The sequence below is a fragment of the Leptopilina heterotoma genome, unplaced genomic scaffold (assembly GCF_015476425.1).
Source record: "Leptopilina heterotoma isolate Lh14 unplaced genomic scaffold, ASM1547642v1 Lhet_462, whole genome shotgun sequence".
Lineage (NCBI taxonomy): Eukaryota > Metazoa > Arthropoda > Insecta > Hymenoptera > Figitidae > Leptopilina > Leptopilina heterotoma.
Window position 1 is genome coordinate 123,901 of NW_025111094.1, and position 19,817 is coordinate 143,717.

The 19,817-nt window shown below is 31.0% G+C and overlaps 1 protein-coding gene across 1 annotated transcript; it reads right to left on the minus strand.

Annotated features, from left to right (window-relative positions):
* Positions 1 to 18,756: 18,756 nt before the first annotated feature.
* LOC122507345 lies at positions 18,757 to 19,290 on the minus strand. Its single transcript, XM_043620006.1, has one exon. The coding sequence runs from the start codon at positions 19,288 to 19,290 to the stop codon at positions 18,757 to 18,759; it is 534 nt and encodes a 177-aa protein (XP_043475941.1).
* Positions 19,291 to 19,817: the final 527 nt, after the last annotated feature.

The window sequence follows — 19,817 nt, forward strand, 5'->3', positions numbered from 1 at the left end:
TCATAAGATTTGTGACGAAACTTCGTGAGACTTGAATATTTTTGAAAAGAGCGAAAGTCAGGGTTCGGCTCGCGATAGCCGACACAATAATTTGAGCAGAGATTCCACAATCCAGTGAAGGCAATCCAACCTGCGACACAGTTTAATGAGCAGTTGCGAATCGAGACGAGCCACACAGATGAATAGAGATTGATCAAACTTACCAAGTTCGCAGATAAGACGAAAAATAATCCTATTATGAAGAAGGCGCACAACACAAGAAAACAATAAAATTAGCAATAAAAAAACATTTAATTAAAGAATAAACTTAAATTATACACAGAGGATTATATAATGAGGATGCGGCGCAGCGCATCGATCACGCGCGGAAAATCGCAGTTTGAAGTCTCGCTTCTCTCTGATGAGAGAATCGCTTGAGATCGTCATCGTAGTCCATAACACGTTTCGTGTGTGGCCCGATAATATCCGAATATATAATTCGGTTAATTACCGAAGGTTGCGGTACCTTATGGGCTATCGCTGGGCGCGATAAGTTGTAAGACGGAGAAACTACGAGAACGGCATATTTACAAAAATAAGGAAAACGATTTGGATCGTTACATTTCCCCCTTCTTAAATTGCCGTTACCGGTCGTTTGTCTAGGTTCGATCAATCGTTCCCATTTGACTCAACAATTTCACCTGGTACTCACTCGTCTCGATAATTAAGAATTTTGCTAGATGAAATTTAAATAGAAAATATTAAATAATCGTTAAGTATATCAAATAATAATAATTAAAATGTTTTAATAAATGATGGCTCGCAACTGCTCATTTTTTAAATGATAATTTTTAATTGATATTCGATACAATAATAATAAACGCATTTCTTTTAAATCGCTTAAATAATTAACGTTTGTAATATCGGCGCGAATGCTATTAGAATAAACATTGTGAAAATGACGAAAGAAAATATTTTTGTATTGAAAAGAAAATTTCTATAAAAAAAATTTTTTTTTTGTGATGCGGAGTATTACAAAACGATAATAAACGAACGTGATGTTTGAAGTCCTGGTGATTCACTTAGCGAATTGAGTATTTGCGAGTAAGCAAATGAATGTCATCGGCGTTGTTTCAGAAGTCATCTTTTTCTTTGGTAATTTTGTTAACTTCTTATCAACCAGATCATGCGCTTTAACTTGATCTTCCTAATGATCCTCCCATGTCATCCTTCGATGCTCCAATAGTGCGGAGACTAGATTTTCTGCGCACTCAAATGGTTGGCATTCTTGAAACTTGGAAACGACAGCAAGTTGTTTGTCGGTCCATGGTAACGAAAACATAGGTGTCAGTAAAAAGCAAGTGATCAGCAATGATGTTGATGTTGAGACATCCTTCTGACTTCAGAATCATGGTTTGTGCGATGTAAATGCATTCGCGGTAAACCATTGTCGTTTTTTTTGGTGTGAGAAGCGATTGGCGCGTGTTCACACATTGAGATTGTACTTGTGGTAGTACTTGTATGCGTTGTGGTGTTGGTAAACATTGTAAAAATTTATTTATAGTTTCGCTAATATCTTTAAATTCATCTCGGGTCTTGGACATTTGGTCGGACGGCTTGATTGAATTGCGATATAGTGGTGCGTGAATAAATAATAAAATAATTGTAGACTTTCGGAATCAGGTGATGAGAAAATGCGCATGACCTTGGTTTCCAAGAAGCTAAGTTCGGAGGCACAGTAGCCGGCAAAAATGTCCATGCTTTGAGTCACCTCAAAAAACGGACAAGTAGTTCCAAGCGTTGCTCCTCTTGATAGTTAATCTACAGTTATTTACATAATACCTAATTGTCGATGTTTATAAAATTGAATTTAATTTTAACTTTAAATTTTAATTGAAAATTTAGACGCGGTTCGTATTAATATTACACAATTTTTCATTGTTATGTAATAGGCGTAAATTTGCAAAAGATAATAAGAAATAATTAATTAGCGCGTTAGCTAAAATCGAAATAAGGAAATCAGCTGTTCTTAATTGGAAAAGGTATTTTTTTAACCTTCCAAATGAAATAAATTTGTTTTTAGTGTCAAAATAAAAGAAATGTATTTTTTTTTACTTTATTTTTAATTTTACTTCATATCAGCCTTTTCAAAAATTCAACTCAATAATTTCGCGTAAAAAATGAAACAAAATTTTTTGTGTATTGTAAGATAATATTCATTGATCACGATTTAATTAATTTCAAATATTCTTTATTTAATCGATGCGTATAATAATCGAACTCCGAAATTGACATTAAGGCAATGCGAGCCTTTTGAGTACTTCGACTATAGACTTGCCAACTGTTGCAGATTCGCAAGTAGTCGGCTTTGCTATAGTCAGCGGCGCAAGCAAGATAAGCTGGGCCTACGATACGCGATAGTTCAGCGCAGCGGAGCCCTATGCTAGAGTCTAAATACACTGTCTCGGTCTCCAGGCAAAGGCAATGTTCGTCTTCGCTTTTGGATTTACTTGTGAAATCTCCGTTGCCAAACGGTTAATCAATTGTCAAAGCAATTTGAGGGAGGCACCTTCGTTCCTAGGTGTCCGCGATTGGAGGTACTAGTGAATCTCTACCGGCCAGACACATCAGGTGTCAAAGCAATTCGAGAGAATCACCTTCACTCCTTAGCGTCAGCCTTAGGAATTACTCGTGAGGTCCCTGCTAGCCAGACGCTTGATTGTGCGTTACAGCAGGTTGGGAAATCACCTTCAATCCTTAGCAAAACGATTGCTACACGTGGAATAGCACGTTTTATTATTTAAATCGCGGTATTATTTTTATTTCAAAGTAGATATATTTGTTTATTTTTAAATTTTAGGAATTTTTCGAATTAGTTGAAATATTTTTATTTTGAAAACACAATTAATGCATTCTGAATTTTCGCTCTTTTTTTAGATAATTGAGCGCTTCTATAATTGCCAGGTGCATCACGTGCATTTACGTACGGATTCTGCGTTGCGTATGGCAGATGATGGCTTAGAAAACAATTTTTAATGCAATAATTTTTTTTCGTGATACCTTTTTGCGAAAGTTGAATTTATTTTTATTTAATTGAAAATTATAATTTTCTCGCTGATAATTAATTTGTTTACTATGATTAATTTATTTATTATACCGACCGTCTTTGTTACTAGTACACCGCGGGCGATTATGATGCTCGTCATTAGGTGTTAGTCGCTTGTGATAATTATCCGAATAATGTTTTTCATCGTTGCTTTCGCGATTTGTACGCATTGGCAATTGATGTCTCTCTTCCCCCTTCTGCGATGAAGTGGAGCTGAGTGAGCAAAACTAATCCAGACTTGATTGACAAGGCGAACTGAGTGTGAAAGACTAAAAAAATTGTTTGAATCAGCGCGGGCTGTAGATTAAAACAATTTAGCGTCATTGTTCTGCATTTCTTAATTCTAAATTTCAAACCCATATTTGGTAAGCCGCTGGAGGGGGTTACCTCTACCGAACTCGAAGAAAGGGTGGGAGGGAGGGGTGCGAGGTTGCTGGTATAACGATGACTAAGACCGTTCACTGGGCTACTCGAGGATTTCCTATCCCAATTGCGCGTTTTTATTTGCGCAATTTTCTTTTCAAGGTGGAGATTTCGTGCGTAAAAATTTCTATTAAATTTTTAACTTAATTGTAATTCAAATCAAAAATTTTTTGTGCAAGTGTTCGATTTTGATTCTAACAAATTTCCGAGTTTTGCTAACTAAGTAGATTGTTTATTAGAATTTTCTGAAATTGTCTGCAAAAATTTTGTTCCATTTTTTGGAAAATAAATTTCAAAATAATTTGATTTGAAGTATTTAAAAGTGAGAATAATTAATGATTTCGAAAAGCTGAGATTTAGCAAAATAGCGTGTTTACTTTTTTTTTGAAAGGCTTGGAATGTTTACATCGAGCGAACAAGAAAGAGATAACGTTTTGTATCGTCGATTTCAGAAATAAAATAAAATTTAATATGCTTGGAATATTATTTCAAATGGAAAATTTTCAAAAATTTACACGTAGATATCCCTCGTGGTGCTTAAAAAATGCAAATGTTTAAATTATCAGAATAAATGCGCAGAACATAATATAGAAAATTTTCGCAAAAATTTTATATACGCTTTTTTTTTAAATCGGTGTAGTGAGAGAGAAGCGAGCATGTGTTTTTTAACTATATAAATTATAGAAATTTAGCGCATTGGATGTATGGAAAATTCGCTCAAAGTTTTGTGTTTGTATGAACGCGATAGAAAATAAAAAAAAATTTCCGAGAGAGAAAGGAAAATTTTAAGCACGATAATATTGCCATTTTATCGCGTTAGAAACACAAGAAAGCGATTCTCTATATGGAAAAATCCATGTGACACGCCATTTTGACGGCGTCGATGAAACCTTCCAATGAGAACACGCTAAAAGAAAACGAATTTATTCTAATTAATGAATTGTAGGACAGATTATTTCAGAATAAAAGAACATGTCAATCCGGGCATAAAAATATGACAAAAACACCATTATGGCCGAAAAGGCAAAATCTTGAAACTAAAAAACCTGCCCCACGTTGGGCGCCAAAAATGTGACGAAACTTCGTGAGACTTGAATATTTTTGAAAAGAGCGAAAGTCAGGGTTCGGCTCGCGATAGCCGACACAATAATTTGAGCAGAGATTCCACAATCCAGTGAAGGCAATCCAACCTGCGACACAGTTTGATGAGCAGTTGCGAATCGAGACGAGCCACACAGATGAATAGAGATTGATCAAACTTACCAAGTTCGCAGATAAGACGAAAAATAATCCTATTATGAAGAAGGCGCACAACACAAGAAAACAATAAAATTAGCAATAAAAAAACATTTAATTAAAGAATAAACTTAAATTATACACAGAGGATTATATAATGAGGATGCGGCGCAGCGCATCGATCACGCGCGGAAAATCGCAGTTTGAAGTCTCGCTTCTCTCTGATGAGAGAATCGCTTGAGATCGTCATCGTAGTCCATAACACGTTTCGTGTGTGGCCCGATAATATCCGAATATATAATTCGGTTAATTACTGAAGGTTGCGGTACCTTATGGGCTATCGCTGGGCGCGATAAGTTGTAAGACGGAGAAACTACGAGAACGGCATATTTACAAAAATAAGGAAAACGATTTGGATCGTTACAGATTCTGGTATTTCTCCTTCAGAGTCTGCATTAAAAATTGCAGCAACTTCATTAAAACTTTGAGAATTGTATCTATTTTTATCAAAGCTTTTTTTCAACGTGAACAATAATTGTAACTCAGGAATTTCTTCATTATTTGTTTTGCTAATTCAGCTTCTATTTGAATTAGCTCTGACATCATCATGTGAGATTTTGTGTATGCATTAGAATTTCTCATAATAATTTCTATAGATTTCAAACCGTCTTCATCCAAATTTTCGTTACTTTTTAATCTGTATCTGATTAATACCTCAGGGTCATAAATAAATAATTGACCAAAACATGGATCCTCACCTTTATCCGGATATAAAGCACTATTAATTTGATAGTAAATTTGACCTTGAATTTTGTAACAGAATGGTCCTCTTCTTCTGCCATTAAAATTAATTACATTAGCATTTAAAGATGCAAAAAAAGAATTATTATACAGCCTTATATTCTTTTTAAAATGACCTGATTTTTTATTAAACCCTTCTAACAAAAGCCTTAATTCATCTGGATATTGTATTAAAATTAACACAACACCTCCATGACTACAGCAGTCATTAAAACTAACTTTTTTACCAGTAACTTTTTTATCTTTAAAATGTTTAGCTTGACAATGTGTGCAGTAATTATTTATCGGACCTAGACAATTTTCAACATTAAACTCATTTTGAATTTGATGCTTTAACCACTTCGGCGGCATGGCGTTCCAATTAGCGTTCCATGAGTAAGTGTCAGAAGCGGCAAAAAAATTCGAAAATGGCGTTCCTATTTAAACTTTATTTCTATACTCTGTAAACACATTAAGTTTACTAAACCAAATGTTTTATAGTTTTTGAGATTATGAATCTTAAATTAATTTTCAAAAATTCAAAAATAGGCGGATCCAATATTGTGAACCATTTTGGGTAAATGTTGGAACGCCATTCGTAAAAAGTATTAAAAATTGGTTACATTAAAACCCTTATAAAACTATTTAACACCTCGAAAAAATAATTTTTTCTTGTCCTATTCGTCTTCATTTATCTCAAATAATAAGAATATTTGATTTTGGAAAGTTTAACTTGACTACAAACTTTTGAAATCGAGTTCAAGTAGGAACGCCATTTTCGCACTTTTGCCGTTTCTGCCACTTACTCATGGAACGCCAATTGGAATTCCATGCCGCCGAAGTGGTTAATACTCCTTCCACGGTGGGCTTGAACCAACTTTAAATAAAAAGTCTTGCGAAATGGGATTTTTTTGTGGATTCCAACACTGGAGACCTCTCTGAGTATTTTGCAATAAAAATTAAAATAATCCATCGGGCCGTTTTTGAAAAAAGTAATTTTTAGTATTTCCATCGTGAACTCTGTATACAAGCACTTTAAAAAAAAGTACAAAATTTAATTTAAATTTCATGAGTGTACAATAGTATTTTGGATCGCATAATCTGAATTTGATGTTCGATTTAAGAATTTAAAAAAAGTGTCGAATCCAATTTAGCGACCAAACAGTTTAAAAATTGTTTAGATCTTCTTGAACCTCAATACTTAAGGGTTTTCGGGGTCACTAAATCTGAATTTAATGTTAGGTTTTGCAAATTAGAAATGGCGGATCCAATATGGCGACCAAAAAGTTTAAAAATTGTTTAGATTTGCTTGATACTCATTACTCGGAGCTTTTGGTATCGCTGAATCTGAATCCGAATTTCCGTATTTGAAAGAATTACTTTTATTAAAAAAGAAAATAGACAAATAAGATTATATAAATAATGACATTACTTACAATTAAAATTAACACTTATTTACACATTATAGCACTGTAATAATTAATCTTTTGATTAAAACTGCTTTGATTAATCTTTGGACGGAAAAGCGAGGTTCATTAGTCTCCGCAAGTATCTCTTTTTCAAATTTCTCCAAATCCGTATAAAAAAATGAGTTTATCCTAGAAATTCTCTTAAATAGACTAAAAGTACCACCGAATAATCTGAATATTTTTAAAGTTTTCATATTCCAACTGTTAATAATGTCACGTGGGTATTAAAACATTTTACCAGCACGAACTGGCAATCGGGGTCCAGAGGACAACGCAATGTCATAATGATAAAAATTGTACTAAGTGTGTTACATACAAATAACAAAATAGTGTTTTCCTTTCAAGAAATTTGCGCCTACACAAATTAATCCTGCCTTGCACTCAGAACGGTGTGTGTATTTTCCAGGATACTGCGCAAATCTAACAGTTCGTTAAATTTAAAATCTTAATCATCATCTTTATATTTTAAATTTAATGCATTAAAATTAATAATATAATAAAAAGAAAACAAAATATATACAAAGATCTACGTTTTTGTAAGCGTTTTTAAAGCGGGGTCCAATAGACCCCGCTTACCCACTTACGTAATTTTTTTAGCTTGCCCGCCCAAGGGTTAAAAAATATTTTAACAATGGAGACCATTAAATCCACATACTATTTCAAAAATTTTGTTTACCATATTGGATCCACCATTTCTAATTTTCAAAAATTGACATTGCATTCAGATTTAGCGATCCCAAAAACCCCCAAGAATTGAGTTTCAAGTATATCTAAACAATTTTTAAACTTTTTGGTCGCCATATTGGATCCGCCATTTCTAATTTTCATAACCTAACATTGAATTCAGATTGAATGACCCCGAAAACCCTCAAGTATTGAGGTTCAAGTAAATCCAAACAATTTTTAATTTTTTTGGTCGCCATATTGGATTCGCCATTTTGAAATTCTTAAATTTAACATCAAATTCAGATTATGCGATCCAAAATACTATTGTACACTCATGAATTTGAAATTAAATTTGATTTTGTACCTCTTCTTAAAGTGTATGTATACAGAGTTCACGATGGAAATACTAATACCATTTCGCAAGACTTTTTATTTAAAGTTGGTTGGTTTAAGCCCACTGTGGCTTCACAATAATTTCTTTGACATCAAGTTTTCTTTGTTTTTGACAAAGAACTTGTATCACCATTTTTATTTTTTAATTTAAGGTTCTCAGCATATTCTATTTTGGATTTGACTTAAAGTTTTTTCTTAGTTAAAGTGTGTTTTTCACTTAATAATTTACGTTATCAATTGTACGTTTTAATTTTTGCCTCTCCCGATAATTTTTTTGAATTTCAGTCCTACTTTCTTTAAGTGTTTTTGATGCAATATTTCTTTCTTTATTTTATTTATAATTTTCGGGAAATAAATTGATGTGTATGCTTCATCTGAATAATTTTCATTATCAATTTTACGTTTTAATTTTTGCCTCTTACGATAACTTTTTTGAATTTCAGCCCTACTTTGTTTAAGTGTTGTTGATGCAATATTTTCTTTATTTATTTCATATATTATTCTCGAGAAAGAAATTTCTTTTTTAATAGAGTTTTTAGAAAAGTTTGATTCTCCATACTGAAGTTGAATATCTTTTTCATTTAAAAGTCAATTTCAGTCATACACAGCTATGCAAGATCTACTATTAGAAAGTTGTACAGAGGGAAATTTACATAAACTATTGTTTTCGAACATTAACATTAAATGATTTCTAATATTACAATAATAGTAATTGACAGAGTAAGGCAGAATATTAAAAAACAACGATGTTGCAAATGCTATTGCATATACTCCATAAGAAAGACTGTATTCTGGTTGTTGATCAACAGCTGTGAAAACTACTGGCGGTTCAAATGGATATAATCTAATTAAATAATCTCTCTGATCATGATTTAAACATTTCTTATTAAGACTATCAAAAATGTAAAGGCTCATTCCATCATAATAAGTACAAATCCAATGACCAGATTTATATGATCCACTAAAAAGTATTTGAATGTGCTGCTTACTTTTCTCGATTGGAACTATCAAATCAATTGTTTGTAAACACAAAGTATTTTTCATATTATAAAAAAAATTTGATTGTCTTCCCAATAGCTTTTGAAATTCATACATATGATCATTATTTAGCATTGCTCCTTCAGTGACAACAATATTTAAATCATGAGTAGTCGAATTAACAGTTTCTCCTTTGTTAGACATTGTTCTTTTATTTTATAAAATTAACTTATATCAAGGAATTATAATTTTAAAAATAGTAATATTACATTAAAATTTTAACATCAAGTTTTATACATTCAATTATAAATTTTATAATTTCCTTTTATCCAATGTTACCAAATTTTGCCTCTTTTAGAAAATAACAACAAATTTACAATTCTATCCTTATTCAAAACTTTCAAATTTTTCCTTGTATCAAATATAATCAATGTCCAATTTTGTCTTTCATGCAATTTAACTAATTTCCATTTTTGTCTCTTATCCAATATTTAACCAATTTACAATTTTCCTTTTCTCCAATTTAACCAACTTCCAGCTTTGTTTTTATCCAATATAAATAATTTACAATTTTTCCTTTTATCCAATTTATCCAATTTCCAGCTTTGTTTTATCCAATATAACCAATTTCCAATTTTTCCTTTCATCTAATTTAACCAATTTCCAGCTTTGTTTTTATCCAATATAAATAATTTACAATTTTTCCTTTTATACAATTTAACCAATTTCCAGCTTTGTTTTTATCCAATATAACGAATTTCTAATTTTGCCTTTTATCCAATTTAATTAATTTCCAGCTTTGCTTTTATCAAATTTAAACAATTTGCAGCTTTGTTTTTATCCAATATAATCAATTTCCAATTTTTAATTTCATCCAATTTAAACAATTTCCAGCTTTGTTTTTATCCAATAGAACTAATTTCCAATTTTTCCTTTTATCCAATATAACCAATTTCTAATTTTGCCTTTTATCCAATTAAAGACGATTTCCTAATTGTAACAAAATTTTAAATTTATTAATAAACATCAAAAAAATTATTACAAATTTTTTAACTTTATTAATAATTAACATCAAAGACAAAACACAACTCAATTAATTATTTAATGATTGACAAAATTTAGAAAACAGTATTTTAATGTAATTCTATTATTATTTACTATTCACTTATTATCACTAATTATATTCACTAATACTTACTATTCACTAAATCACTATTTACTAATTCACGAAGTATTTACTAATAATTCACTTACTTAACTTTATATTCACTCATATAATATAGTGAGTGAATTTACCAGTGAATTATAAAGATTTTTTAATTTAATTTTCGTTGAAGACACGTAGAACGTGTCCCAAGGAAAATAATCTACGATATGATTTTTAAATTAAAATAAATATTCGTTCTTATATTTAGGTATTAGGCCCTAAACGTGAGTGTCCTTTTTGCACTCGTAGATTGATTCTTTGTAAATGAGGGACCCAGGTAATAATATTTTCTTTCTTTCTTCATCGCAAGGAAAACTATAGATAAAAGTCAATATAAATATATATATACTTTTATAATTGAAACACAAAAGGTAACGTCTGGGTAACGGCGCCAGTAACGCCGGCTCTGGTTTCTCTCTTTCTCTAAAGGCAAGATAAATGAGAATGTCTCTCTTTACCTAATTTGCATATCTACTCGTTTCATATTAAGGATTATTTTTTTAATATAATTCTTTTTCAAAGATATTAATTTATTAGCTGAAATTTTTTTCTTATTAACATTTTTTTACAAATTTAATTTAAAAAGAAAAATTTATATCCACTTACCTTGAATGAAATGTGAATTAGTAGTCATGTTAAATAATGTTTTTTTAAATTTAAGTAGATTTGTTATTATTATTATTTATCTATAATTTGTAGTATAAATTTTTTTTAATATAAATAGATTTTTCTTTTAATTTTTTCTAATTTAAAAAGGATTAAGATCACGCATAATATTAAATTGGGTAAATGGAAAACAAAAATTTTGAAACATTAAGAAAAAGATGATTTAAAACAAATTATCAGATTTATCTGTAAAAATTATAAATAACAAAAGTTATTTTTTTGAGATTTTTTAATTTGTAAAAAGAAATTTTTTTTAAGATCAAACATTTAATGAAATTTTTTTAAAAGAAAGACATAGGCCGTTTTCGGCACTCGCCCCGGGTTAACTCCCGGTTAACGGTGATTGGTTAGATCCAACAGAATGTTGTTGATGATTGGATAATTGTTAACTCGGGGTTAACCCTGGGTGAATGCCGAAAACAGCCAAAATGTCAACTAATAAGAATTAATTTTTTCAAAACTATAAACGCCGCCGACAAAGACTAATTTTGCAGTTATGTCTGCAAGTACAGTGACAACATTTACTGTTGATCCTTCTGCTGAAAGCATTTCAGTGGCATGGTACATATCAATAGCGTTAAGACACAGCGTCATCAGCGATTCATAGGTAACTTCTAGGACCCACTCTATGGGTACATATATCTCGTGGTTAATCATGACGTACTCCATGCTGTAAATATAAAAAAACAGATCTAAGACAAAAATTATACTTTTTCTTTAATTTGTATAATTATTTTTTAAAAGATTAGTGTAAAAACGAATTGAAAAAATATTTTAATTTAAAACTTACTCTGTATCATGGAGAGGACTGTAATTAATTGGTTCGTCTCCAGCCATCTCCTTCTTCTTTTTTTCTTTTTCTAGTTGTACCTAAGCATAAAAAATTTATTGAAAAATACAATTCAATTTTAAATTACTTTTCCTTTATGATTATTCTTGCGTATTACACAGTTATAGAGAAAACACTATTTTGACAATTAAGTACTTAAATTATAGCAAAAAAATTCATATCTTACTATTTTGATAAATTTGTTTGAGATTGATATTAGCTGATCTCACCTTTGTACTTTTGTACAAGCGATGAATATTCTTCATTTATGTACAAAAATACAAAGGTTATATCAGCTAATATCAATCTATCTAAAAAGTAGTAGTAAAACATCTTTAATTTTTTTGTAATACTTTAAGTATTTAGTTGTAAAGCAAATAGATTTTTCTATAACACAGAATCAAGTATTATCAAAATTTTTTTTCTAGAAAAAGTAATTAAATTGGATTGTATTTTAATAAATTTTTATGCTTACTGGAATAAGTTTTGTATCTTTTTCTTCTTCTTCGCTTTTCACCACCACCACAGACACCAACACTGATAAATTCCTAAGCATAAGATTTGTTAAAAAAATACAATTCAACTTTATTTATTGTTTCTAAAATAATTAATATTATGTCACAGCTATATGTAAACAATTAAAACTAAATTTATTCATTGAATATTTAAAATTGGTCGAAAGCAACATGGACTCTGCGCATTCAAATATGCACCTTTCTTTGTGAGCTCTATTTAAAAGCGCAGAGTCGATGCTGCCGACAAACAATTTAGAAAAAAAATTATTTTTAATTGTTTCCGTATTAATGAGGCACAGTATTAATTATTTTTGAATATCAATCAATTAATTTAACCGAATTCTTAACCAATCTTATGCTTACACTTTACTTTTAAGACTTTTTTCTTCTTCTTCCTACAAAATCTTCCTTCAAACTGGAGTACCAAAATGAGAGAAGTAGGGCTCATTTGACTAAGTGGGGATTATACCCCCAAAAAAGCTTTTGTATTGTTTCAATCTTTGATGAATGAAAACCAAGTCGAGAAAATTCTACGTAGAATTTCACAGAAATATATTGAAGAAGTAGGGATTTTAATTAACGCTTTAAAGTTATGGGAATTGTGTGATGTCAAAAAATATAAATCACAGTTCTAGTTTATATTTTACGAGCATGTTTAGTTTTATTTCTTTGCATAGCCCCACGGATATGTATCGGTATTTGAGGGTGCTAACACATGCTTATCGTCTTTTCAGCTTAGAACAATCTTTCTTTGTTTTATAGTTCGAACTTTATGCTTACAGCTTCGAATCGAAAATTGAGTTTTAATCAAATTTTGATGGAAATTTAGAGAATGCTTATAGTCATTAAATGTTATTGTTTTTAGTGTACTTTTTTTTACACCTTTAGCTTTCTTATTTTACGAATTCAATTGAAAAATTTTAAATGCATACAATTTTGAACGTAAACCTATAAATTCTTCAATAATTTTTCCACAATATTCATCTTTCATTAAACCTAAAACTTTTTTATTACAGAGTGGTAGACCGTAAACATTATTTGGTGTATAGTCAGAGGTGTCAAATTTCTCAATATTTTGCTTCATACATTGATAGACATCAGGAACTTGAATTTCATATATCAAACTGTCAGTAACAGTGTAAAGCAATTTTACCTTATCACCAAAATTTTTTTTTATATTATTATAATGAAAATCGTATGTAATAATTTTTGAAATATCTAAAACAGTTAAACCTGCATATATTGGTTTATTAAACGTAATTTTCAATTTATTCATTTCAATAATAACCATATCTTCATCAAATACGGTGCAACTATGAAAATTTGGTTTACCAATGAGTGATCTCGCACCGTAACGCCCTTCCTATTTTGTAATCAAACGAACATCTTTATATTTTCGAACATTTTCCATAGTTTTATCAAAAACTGAATTATTCATTAATTTATAAACATTTTTTTAAACTCGTTAGTGGACTTTTTTCTCATTTCAGTGTTTAAATCAATGTAACTCTTTAACCAAGGCTTTTGTTTAAATTGAAGAACTCTATGAATTTTTACTAGTTTCATACCTAAATCCAAGTATAATTTTAAATTTCTATAGTGTAAAATGTACTGCTTTTTATGATAAAGAGTTGTCATTCATTTCGGAATTTTACACTTTAAATTGGGTGGTACAAAGTGTTGTGGACAAAGAGGTAAATCCTTATGTAAATCATGTAATTCAACAGGATATTCTAAATCAACTTCAAGAATATATCCAATTAATGACTCATCAGATATATTTTTAAAATCGATTTTTGAAAAATCCTGTACCCATATAAATTCTTTATAAGGTAAAAATTCACTCATAGCTGCACCGTATTGATTATTAATATCAAAGTACATAATGTATTTTTCTGGTAAATTTTCATCATATTTTTCCCCCATATACCTGTTGTTAGCTTTTGAATATCTATTTGAACATTGTGATACTCCGCCCTTAATTCCAGATTCAATAAATAGCAACATTTTAGAATCTGTTAATAGTTCAAGTTTTATATCTGTCAATTTTAACATGGTGTCAAAAGCAAGTCCCGGTGCAGTGTAGTAATGCAAAGGATCTAATTTATGAGTGGAAATGCATGTTTTTCTAAAGTTTTCAAAAATATCGGTAAGAAGAAGAATATCTGTTTTAAGATAAAGATCAGAATACTCTCCTAAATTTTTTAAATTAAATGTTTTCCATACATTTTTAGCATGAAGATAGTCTTCGTCTGAAATAGTTTCATTGTTTAATTTTTAAAAAAATGACTGTTTCGGAGGAAGACATTCTTCATCCAATCGTGCCCATGAATCAATGTATTCGTATGGGAATACACCTTTTCTTATTAACAATTTAAATTGTGCATCGTCTGTACAATGCTTTTTTGTAATTTCTTTTTCATTGTCAGTTAAATAGGATGCTAATTTCTCTAAACTACTTGCCATAAAACGAAACGAGTCAATAAATCGATATTTAATTTTAGTCTTATCCACATCTTTTGTGAATGAAAGGTATTTTTCTTTATTTATAGGCAATAAACTGATATTTTCATCAAAACCAGTTGCAAGAGCTCTTATAAAAAAATGTTGATCATAACCTGATAAATTGTGAAAAACAACGGGAATAATGTGAGAATATTTAAAATTTACATTGCAGCCTTGATGAGCAGGACCGCGATATCTGCCTGTAAAATGGCAATGATCATGATGTTTAATGTCATTTATTTCAAATGGTTTTTCGCAAATGTGACATAATTTAGCAGTTTCAAAGTCTTGCATTTGTTGTTGGGTCAATTGTTCCATTGGGACAATATTTGAAAAAAATACTCTATTTATATTACTCGCCATATTCTGTAATTCATTCATAAACCATTGTATACAGTCCTCACCACGATAAAGATTTGTATGTGAGAGTGACTCATCAAAGCTGCACTGCATGGTATAAATAAGCTACGCTTGTAGGCACGTGCCTTTGAACGTTGCATGTGTTTTCGTCTGTCTCTGCAATAGGCTCTAAAAGGCATTCTGTATCGGCTTATATTACAAACGGAACCTTATCTTTAAAACGATAATTTTTAAATTGGACAGTATTATTATTCTCATCGGGTAAAATTACTTTACACTTATTCGTATTCTCACACGCTAATCTATGTCTTTTATATGAGTTATTGTCAAAAAAACGACAAAGGCAGCGATCACATAATAACAAACTTTGTTTCTTTTTAGTTACTTGTAATCTTACAAAACGGGAAAGATTCTTCATTAAAGCAAAATGGTATATTGGTTTCAAATTATCATTTTCGTTTTCATTAATTTTATTAGTCTCTATCATTACTAAATGTACTACAGGATAATTTTCTTTTTCTTTACTTAAATAAATAGGAACAATATCAGTATATTTATGTTTTTTATCAAAGTCATCTAATCCATAAATATTTATTTTTAAATTATTCATTTTTTCAAACTTTTTAATATGAGAAAAACTGATTGGAAATTCAATACCATCATATTTTAATATAGTACTGTAGTGGGGATATGAGCTAGTGCGAGTTACGTGATCTCTTGCAGGAAATAAAAAAGCTGTTATTGACCAAAGAAAACAATAAGGGTCATTGTTCTCAATGTTAATTACAGCTTTCTTATTTCTAATCATTAATGGTAAATCTGTATAGGTGGAATATCCAACTTGAAATGCATCATATCTATTAATATTTACAACTAAATTAATAATTTCTTTCAAACTCCAACCCGATTCTTTTTCTTCAAATTTCTCAATTTCTACCAATACACAATCTCTGACTTTATTTATATACCAATCATCTAAATCTGTTGTTGGAAAAATAATTGAATTTCTCGTACTAAAATACTTTATTTGATCAATCATTTCCCCTTGTTTTAAAGTTTCAAATCTACCGTAAAGAATCAATCACGCTTCTCACCCAACTTCAAGGCCTTCTCATAGGCCCACACGTGCTCACACAGACACGCACTCACACGTACACACATCTCGCACTGACACGCACTAATACCAATTGGTCCAGAAGCCCCCCTGTATATCTACTTAGGTGCAATTGATGAAAAATAACACTTAGAAGAAGTATTAACTATTAAAGCAATTGCAAAAGCTTCAAAGTTGTTAAAGTTACATAAGTGTAACATTACGAACTTTCGTTTCATTCAATTAATTGATCATAAATAAATTTATTAAAAGGGAATATTATTGTTTGTTGTTAACGCAAAACCCGTAGTTTTGACAAGTATGTACAAACGATCCTACTTAAAAATAAAGGTCAAGCTTTACCAACTTGACCATAACACAGTCCGACAAAATTTTATTAATTGCATGTTAACTAAAATGTTATAGCCGATTGTTATAGGATTTTGTCCGTAGAATCCGAATTTGACCTTGAAAATATTGGATTGGCTCTAGTTTTCAATCAACTTACGTTTCAATACGCCAAATACGCATTTTTTGAATGGATATAAAACCATACACCGAAACAGTCAATTTTTCCGCGTAGGACCAAATTAAAGCTTAAATACTGCTCTATAATATCCAAAAACAAAAAATTTCATTTATATACAAATTTAACCTTTAATGTCCAATTAGACATACGCTGTTCCATAAACGTAATAAAAATAACATTACTTTCGACCAGGTAAGTCAATCTAAGTAAAAATTAGTCTCCCTAGGGCTTTTTGTCGTCGCTGTTTATAAATCTGCTATGAAATATATAAATTAAAAATGGCGGACCAATTTTAAAAAATTGTTTACACCTTTATGATAAAAATGTAAAATTAAAAAAAATTCGCCATATTGAATCCGCCATTATGAATATTAAAATCTGAATACAGATTTGTAAGCAGCGACCACAAATACCCCCAGAGAGACTAATTTTTACTTAAATTGACTTACCTGGTCAAAAGTAATGTTATTTTTATTGCGTTTATGGAACAGCGTATGTCTAATTGGACATTAAAAGTTAAATTTGTATATAAATTAAATTTTTTGTTTTTAGATATTACAGAGCAGTTTTTAAACTTCAATTTGGTCCTATATGCAGAAACATTTACTGTTTCGGTGTATTGTTTTACATCCATTCAAAAAATGCAAAAAATGCGTATTTTGACAATTAAAACGTAAATTGCTTGAAAACTAGAGCCAATCCAATATTTTCAAGGTAAAATTCGGATTCCACGGACAAAATCCTGTAAGAATCGGCTTCCATTGATTATATTGACAATGTCAAAATTGTTTGTTCGAAGTCATAAAATATAATTATTTCAATTAATTAAATTATAGTTATAGTTATACATTAGAGGTGTGCATTTAATCGAGTCGAACCGAACATTAATCGACCTGACAACAGAAAATTCGAATCGGAGATAATTCAAATCGAATTTTGCACACCTCTATTATACATTATAGTTGTTAATAGTAATAAACATAACTTCCAATTTATATTTTACTCTTATAAAAAAAATTCGAATTAAAATTTTTTATATTAATTCATTTGTAAAATTGTTAATTTTATAAAAAATAGTAAACTAAAAGCTAACCGCGCGCGTCAGCGCGTGAATTGTTGTTGTCATCATTATAATAAATAATTAAATACCTAAGAACAACAAATATATGTATAAAAATTAAAGTAAACTAAAAATAATATAATATATATTCATAACTGGTCAACTTCATAATGCCTGCGCGGGCAGGCAGCATTAAAACTCACATAAACATCTAGTTTATTATATACTATTTCATTGCTTATATTAAAAAATTCATTTTATAATTTTTGGGGCCCCTAGTTCGCCGGGGCCCTGGACAATTTAACCCACCAAACCGTCTATTGCTACGCTACTGCTCCCACCCCTTTCTCACCTCCATCCATCCTCGTCCCTTATTCATACCTTTTCTTATCTCTCTATCCTCTCCTTCTCCCATTTAGACAATTCTTTTTTTCTTTTTATCTCTCTTTCTTTAACTTGCATTCAACATATTCGCGTCCAATTGCACCCTCTACCCTGTCTCATCTTCTCCTCAAAACCCCAAGTCTTGTTTCTCTACTTTACACATATTTTCTCTCTACCAAATTCCTCTCTTAACATATATCCCGGACAATTTCCACTTACACCCATCACCCATCGCAAATATTTTTCATGCATGCTTTCCACTTTTTTCATTTCCATCCATCCCGATACTTCCACCCCATATCTTACCACACTCCATACTAACATATCAAACAACCACAATCTTCTTTTCCAGTCATTCTTAAACCTTCTTTCCCCTATCCCCAATACTTACCCCATTATTTTACTCGCTCTTTCTAATCTTTTACTTACATTCAATTCATGCCCATCATTATACGTAAACCAAAAACCTAAATAACAAAATTCATTCACTTCTTCAACCACACTTCCATTCATTTTCCATTTATTCTGTCCCTCATCTCTCTTACTCATAAACCTCACAATATTTGTTTTCCCTACATTCACCCATAAATCTTTTTTCTCACATATTTCTCGAATTTTTTCATCAATAACCTCATTCCTGCCTCCTTATCTGCCATTAATACTATATTATCTGCATACGCAAGTGAGTAGATTTTTCCTTTTTCTAATTTTATCCCTCCTTTTCCTCTTCGCTTCAGCTTTTCTTCCAAATCCGCCATTAATAAGCTGAAAAGAATGGGGCTTAACGGACAACCCTGCATGAGCCCTCTTCCTAATGCATGAGCCATCAGTTTTCCTACTTTTTCCCTTAAATGTCTATTTACCACATAGTTTAGGGTGTAGACATGGTCCATCGTGCCCATACCTGTCCTAAATGCTGCTTGATTATGTGGGATTTCTCCATTCCTCTCCACCTCTTTTTCCAACCTGCTTCTTAACACCTCTGCGTAAGCTTTGTAGCTTACTGGCATTAGTGTTATCTCCCTATAATCTTCTAATTTCTTTCGCTCTACTTTTTTTACCAGTGGTACTATAAGTCCGGTTTTCCACTCCTCCGGCCATCCTTCCCCCATCCATACTTTATTCACGATTTTCCATATTTCCACCCTTATTTTCTCTCTCCCATACACTGAGAGAACTCCAGGGCGTAATAGTTACCGCTAGACGTCGCTATAAGCTACTGTTCTTGTTGCGTTTGAGATGTTTCGAATCTAAGGCTCAGACGCCCCGAGTCTGTCAAACATTGTTCCCGCATGTGAGAGAACAACTCGTGACCGAAACTAAAAGTTGTAAGTAATCCCGCTTCGGGACGTTCCACGTTTTTTATCGGGGCTTCAGACGTCCCGATCGAGGGTTCACATAAGAACATTCAAAATTATCACTCAAGCCTCGCACGGGACGTATTAGTTCCCGGATTTCTCTCAGTGTATTTAATAATTTCACCTTCCATCCCATCTTGCCCTATTGCCTTATTAATTTTCAACTTATTTATTGCTTCCTCCTCTTCTTCTTCTATTACGATTTTCCTTCCTTCTCCTCTTATTCTTTGTTTCTTAGCTCCACTCATCTCCACATAATATTGCGTTCATTCCTCAATTTT

What these genes read in the sequence shown, in the direction of transcription:
- LOC122507345 (XM_043620006.1), bottom strand. Translation starts at nt 19,290, where the DNA reads ATGGGGGAAGGATGGCCGGAGGAGTGGAAAACCGGACTTATAGTACCA.